General features: G+C 40.9%; 1 protein-coding gene across 3 annotated transcripts in view; it reads right to left on the bottom strand.

Annotated features, from left to right (window-relative positions):
* Positions 1 to 5,965, bottom strand: part of nqo1 (NAD(P)H dehydrogenase, quinone 1) — a 12,505-nt gene that overhangs the window by 303 nt on the left and 6,237 nt on the right. Inside the window, exons 4-6 of one of the 3 annotated variants that reach the window (XR_004332426.1) lie at positions 5,625 to 5,738; positions 3,970 to 4,071; positions 2,707 to 3,096 (exon numbers count right to left, since the gene is read on the bottom strand). Coding sequence is in view for 2 of the 3 variants with exons in the window: in XM_032518481.1 (XP_032374372.1) it covers positions 2,779 to 3,096; positions 3,970 to 4,071; positions 5,625 to 5,738 (534 nt within the window). In the remaining variant the exon portion in view is untranslated. Of the gene's footprint in view, positions 1 to 2,665; positions 3,097 to 3,969; positions 4,072 to 5,624; positions 5,739 to 5,965 lie in introns of those variants that run through there. The other 2 variants (XM_032518481.1, XM_032518472.1) reach the window with 2 other exon arrangements.

Below are 5,965 nucleotides of genomic sequence, written 5' to 3'. Positions count from 1 at the left end.
TCCCCTGCGCGGGTGGAGGGGGGGGGGGCGGGGGGGCGACCAAGGACAGAAAATGAATACGCCGTGTATTGTCTCTTATTAATCAAATGAAAAACATCGAGTCTGATTTTCGGGCTTTTGAGGTTTTATTGTTTCAAGTACACATTCACATTGTAGCGTACATATACAACGGCGACCTTTTGCCATGGTTGCTCTATAGTGTGTTTTGGTCCAACACCAAGTGAGAACATAAACATAACCTATTAATGCATGTAGCTAGAGCTCTATCTGCCATGAGCTCAAACCGCAACTAACGATTTGAGGTCATTATGTTAGGAACATGTTGTTTATTTTCTGCTAATTTGGGCCTTCCTGGCTATCTCCTGGTCCAGATCCCGAGATACACGCAAGCTCTTCATGGTCAGCACCATCTCTCTTAAAGAGCTCAGGGACCTTCTACCACCTGGCTCAGGAGAGTCCTGAACATCCCTTAGTTACGCTGCGATAGTAAGGCGACCAGATTCTTAGCAAAAGCCGGGGCATATACCTCACAAACCACGTCATGTTTTTATTTTGTAAACTTAAACGGGGACACTGGACCTAGAGGCTAGCGAATGTCTAATAGTCAAGATAGAAAGTCTCAATGTCAAGCTAAAAGTCAATATTTCAAGATAGAAAGTCTCAATATTTCACGATAGAAGTCCCAGTATTTCAAGATGAAAGTCTTAATATTTCAGATAGAAGTTCATATTTCAAGTAGAAAAGTTAATTTCAAGTAGAAGTCTCAATATTTCAAGATAGAAAGAGAGAAAGTACTTAATATTTCAAGAGAGAAACTCAATTTCAAGATAGAAAGAGAGAAAGTCTAATATCTAGATCAATATTTCAAGATAGAAGTCCAATATTCAAGATAGAAGTCTCAAATTCAAGAAGAAAGTCTCAATATTTCAAGATCAGAAGTATCAATATTTCAAGATAGAAAGTCTTAATATTTCAAGATAGAAAGTCTCAATATTTCATCCAATGGTCACGGTAATGAACATACATTATCTGACAGCATTTGTTTTATTGCTCAAGGTTTTTCTGAGAACTCGACTACAGTGAAAACTATTGAGGACATATTTCCTTTGACATTGATATTAAACGAGATCTCTGCAGTCGGCAGAAACAAGCTACAATGGAAGTTAACGGGACAATTGTCAGTTGTATTTACGTCATTTAAAGTGCTTGTTTTTGGCGTAACAGACACAGATTAATATTCTAAGTGTTGACAACATTATGGAAAGGATTTCTAAGGAGGTCGACCTTCCTGTTAAGATTAAGATCCTTTTTAAAACATAAAAGTCCGCGAAATTGGTTCATAACCCACCAGACTCCATGTAAATAATCAGGGATTTAGCATTATCGGCTACGTTGGCAGTTGTTTTCTTTTTTATTACATTTCGGGTTCTGTCAGTCACAGTGGAAATCCGGGGACATTTCGGGGACAGAATCCAACCGGGGACAGGTCACCAAAACCGGGGACTGCCCCGAAACCGGGACGCTGGTCACCCTATGCTATAGAGGCCTGGCTGCTGGGGGACTTCCCATGATGCACTGACGCACTCTCCCTCCTCATTCTCTCATCTGGTGCAACCTCATCCCATTAATGCGTGTTATAACTCCAGACAACTGCATCACTAAAGTAAAAAAAACTTAAAAAGTAATAAAAACTTATTGTACAGCAGAGGGTCAAAATTTAATTTTAGCACCTTTTCATGTGTAGCTAACATGGTGCTTGATGCTACAGTTTGGGGAGAAGGGGGGGTGGGGGTGGAGGGGGGGAGGGGGTTGCAATGATAAAAACATTTTTGTGCATTTAAAATCAAAATCGTTCAAGTATTGGTATTAACCCTCGTGTGTTCTCTGTTAAACATGAACTGTCCTTCCAGGTCAAAATTGATTGATGAATGATTTTTTCTGCTTTCGATTTATTTGTCATTTTTTCTCGATTTTTGTCACTTTTTTCTTTATTTGTCACTTTTTTCCACGTTTGGCAATTTTTTTTTTTAAACCTGAGTGGTTAATAAACAGGTTACAGTTATTCTGAAATTCATGGACAACAAACCTCATTTATTCAAATATACAGTTGTTGGTAAACAAGGCAGGAAATTATGATTTAGATAGTAGAGATTGGGGATCATGGGTGTCAAATATGGTAAAAAGTCAGAGATTGGATGTTTAAGTTGACTACCCACTAAAGAGTTTATGGCTAAGATGTACATAATCCAGTTTTGTGCCTGGTGATAAAGAATCAATATGAAAAGAACTTGAGGATGCGACTAACGAAATAAAAACATCAGCTACATGAAGCAATGATAAAGAAGGTTATTATCTTTAATGATTTGAACCTAGAAGAAGGGGATGATAGCGTCGGGAATAGCATCTGGTTGTTACGGTTTTTCGGGCAATTTGGTTGAAAGAAATCCCATTTCTGATTAACACAAGAGAGAAACACAAACGGGTTCAAAAGATTTCAGTCAAAATGAAGAATTGATCAAAAATCCCGTTTTTGTCTGTATAGTGATATTGGAACATGAGAAGGGAAGGGGATCTGAATCTAGCTGCGGGGGTCTGGGTGAGACTCTGTTGGTATCGGGCATTTTTTGGCAACCTTGGTTGCAACCCAGGAACATCCACAGTTTGATATAAAAACGTAGAAAAAAACGATTTCAGACTTCAGTAAACATGAAGAATTGATCAAATCCCGTTTATTGTTGTATAAGTGATATTGTAACATGAGAATAAAGGGGATCTGATCTAGCTGCGGGGGTCTGGGTGAGCTCTGGTTTGGTTATCGGGCGGCAGCGGCTTCCCCAGGTGGTGTCCCGTGGTGATGCCGAACCCCTGGGACTCTCGCTCCTCCCTCGCGCGGGGCCACAGCCTGAACCCCCCCCGAAAGCTGAGGTCAAAGAGGTCACACGGGGCAAAGGTCAAAGGCCTCTCCTCCGACAGTCCCTTGACTCGGGCCCGCCACCCGTCGAGCATCGCGGCCCGCACGGCGGGGGGGCAATGAGCCGGACCCCAAAATATCTGAGGTGCAAGAACTTGAAATCCACAGAAGTGCAGAACGCCGTTCTGAAAGAAGACACAACAGACAAATACACTGTTGTTAGGTCTGCTGCTGGTCTCTGGTCTCTGGCACCCAACCCCCCGTCTGTCCTTGATTGAAGGAGTGAAGCCTGGTGTGCGGGGTCAGGTTCCAGCTGCACCTCATCGGTCCAATCACCTCTGCTTCAAATACCCGGTCAACCTGCCACTCCTCGTCAGATCATAGCTTAGACCAGGGGTTCCCAAAACTTTCAGCACAGACCCCCCAAGTAAACGGTGCAAGTGACTTGCGCCCCCCATTATAAACGTATTTAAACGCACTATAGGCGTCTCCAAACACAAGCATATTGACAACACAAAATAACACACAAAATATCACAACAGTTTTATCTTGTGTTAAAATCATGGCTAAACATGGAAATCAACTTGCGACTCCAACCCCCCCCCTCTCTGGCTCGCGACCCCCTTGTGGGTCCCGACCCCCACTTCGGGAATCACTGAATTTACAGTTATTTTTGGAATTGATGGTCAACAAACCTCATTTATAGGAAATTGTACCTAATGTTTGAGTTAGAAAAGCAGAAACTAAGAATTATTTAGACTAAAATTAAAGGAATGGATGTTCATGGACAATCACAGACTGGAATATGTCAACTTTTACTCAATACTATTTCAAAAACCCTTTCCAATTTGTTTCTAGAATGCTATAAAATTGGAATAAGACCAAAATTAATGAAAGTTAGAGATGTGTACTTGCATAGAGCGTGGGTGAGGAATCAATCATTTATTTGGGGTGGTTTAAAAGAACAGTGATACAGGACAAAGGGTCAATTTGACCGAGGACAACTGAGGGCTAATGGAGTCAGGTGCATTGTGTGTGTGTGTGTGTGTGTTGCTCACCTGCAGAGGCCACAGAGTGACGTTGATGTCTCCATTGATTCCATCGGGCTTGAACATCGACTGGATAGCTCCAGTAGTGAAAGACAACATCGCTTTCTTATCCTTTAAATCACAATAATACACTTCTTTAATCCAACATGGTGACAGAAAACACTGAAACAGTTTATAACCCAATACAAAGTACTTGTAAGCAGATTTAAGTGTTGAATATTGTTCAGTCAACAACAATAACGCCACAATTCCTCCGTCACAGTTCTCTGATTTTCCCTATCCCAAAATCTCGCTATGTAACCCTGTATGTTGTAGCTCCGTTTTCTTCAGCAGAATCCACCCAGCTGACGTCGAGCAGGTTATTTGGGAATTTAGTTAATTAAAATGGCCTCTCATGTTCTTCCTTATTCTATATCTGACTAATTTAACCTCTCCATATCCACATGCACAATTCAATCAATGTGGAAATGTGCCAAAGTTATCCCTTAGCATAAAGATGGGGATCCTCCTCACCTCAAAAATTACAGACCCATTTCCATCAATATAGCATAGCAAAGGTGTTTGAAAAGCTATTTTTTTTGCCAAATATCCCACTATGTCAATAATTTTCATATATTTTCATATCTCCACACCAATCTGTATTCTCACCGACGATATATTCTCTTCTTTAGATAATAACATGCCCACTGGTGCAATGTTCATTGATCTGACATAGGCTTTTTGACATGGTTGACCACTATCTCCGTTTTGACAGACTCGTTGCTATTGGTTTTTCAAAACATTCCTTATTATGGTTTAATTAAAACCTCCGCAACAGACATCAGTGTGTGCCGGGGCGTAGCCATGATTTTCTAAGCGAGGGGGACAGATTGTTCAAAAAGATGATTTTAATTTAAAAGATCCTCTCCCATTGGTCTCACCAAATTGCGGATTCCAATTAGCCTATTTATGATGGATGGAAACACAAACATGTTTGGCTGTAATAGCCCAAATATGGCACATTCCACTGCTCCTATTCCTTTATGTACCCTGATCTTAATTTTGTATATATTATTTTCTTATTGCCTATATCTACATGAGTTTATCAATCAATCAATCATAATGAAACCTGAGTAACGTGCACACTGGCCTACTTATGTTGCATTCAAATACGTGTTGTAAGTGTGGGGGACGGAGGACGCCGACATGAAAAGGGCGGGAGACAAGTCCTCCGCGTACCCCATGTCCGCTACGCCCTTGATTGTTTCTCTTATCGAGGTTGTCAGTACAATTTTATGACTATTTAAAAAAAGGTGTACCCCAAGGCTCATCACTAGGGCACCTGTTATTCTATATTTTTTGCTCTAATTGTCATATCCCTCTATATGCCGCTGATACAGTGATCTACTCCTCCAAACCAGACATCTCGCATACTCAGTATTCATTGACTTGCTGCTCAAAAATGATTTTAATAATGTTTTAATAAATAAGATATATATACCATGTTGTTTGGCACAAAATCTAACTCTCTTCACCCATCTTGGTCGACTCGCTTCTTGGACAGGACAACAGTGGAGGACTTTAAGTATATTTTGGTATTTTACTTTCTTTTAAACCTCATATTGACTCTGTTATTAAGACGACAGGTGGGTAAGAGATGTATCACCCAGCTGAGAGCGACGTACCTTGAACACACCGTTATCGTACATGTTTGTCAGGGAGAAAGCGAAGCCCTGCGTCAGCACCCGGTCCATCCAGCCCTTCATGATGGCCGGCACGCTGAACCAGTACAAAGGAAACTGCAGGAAGAGACTCAACATGTCACATTGATATTAAAACTGAATGGAAAGTCTGTTTTTTTGTTTTGTGTTTATATAATAATAATAATAAAGATAACGTTTGCTTTGTTAATCCCACATGGGGAAATTACAATTAACACTCTGTTGTTATTACACATGCTCAGTACATGTGTATATGTGATGGAGAGATGTCAGAGTGGGGGGGCTGCCCATGGAAAGGCGCCCCA

The sequence above is a fragment of the Etheostoma spectabile genome, chromosome 1 (assembly GCF_008692095.1).
Source record: "Etheostoma spectabile isolate EspeVRDwgs_2016 chromosome 1, UIUC_Espe_1.0, whole genome shotgun sequence".
NCBI lineage: Eukaryota > Metazoa > Chordata > Actinopteri > Perciformes > Percidae > Etheostoma > Etheostoma spectabile.
The sequence above is the reverse complement of the archived record's forward strand: the minus strand, read 5'-3'. Positions and strand labels throughout refer to the sequence as shown.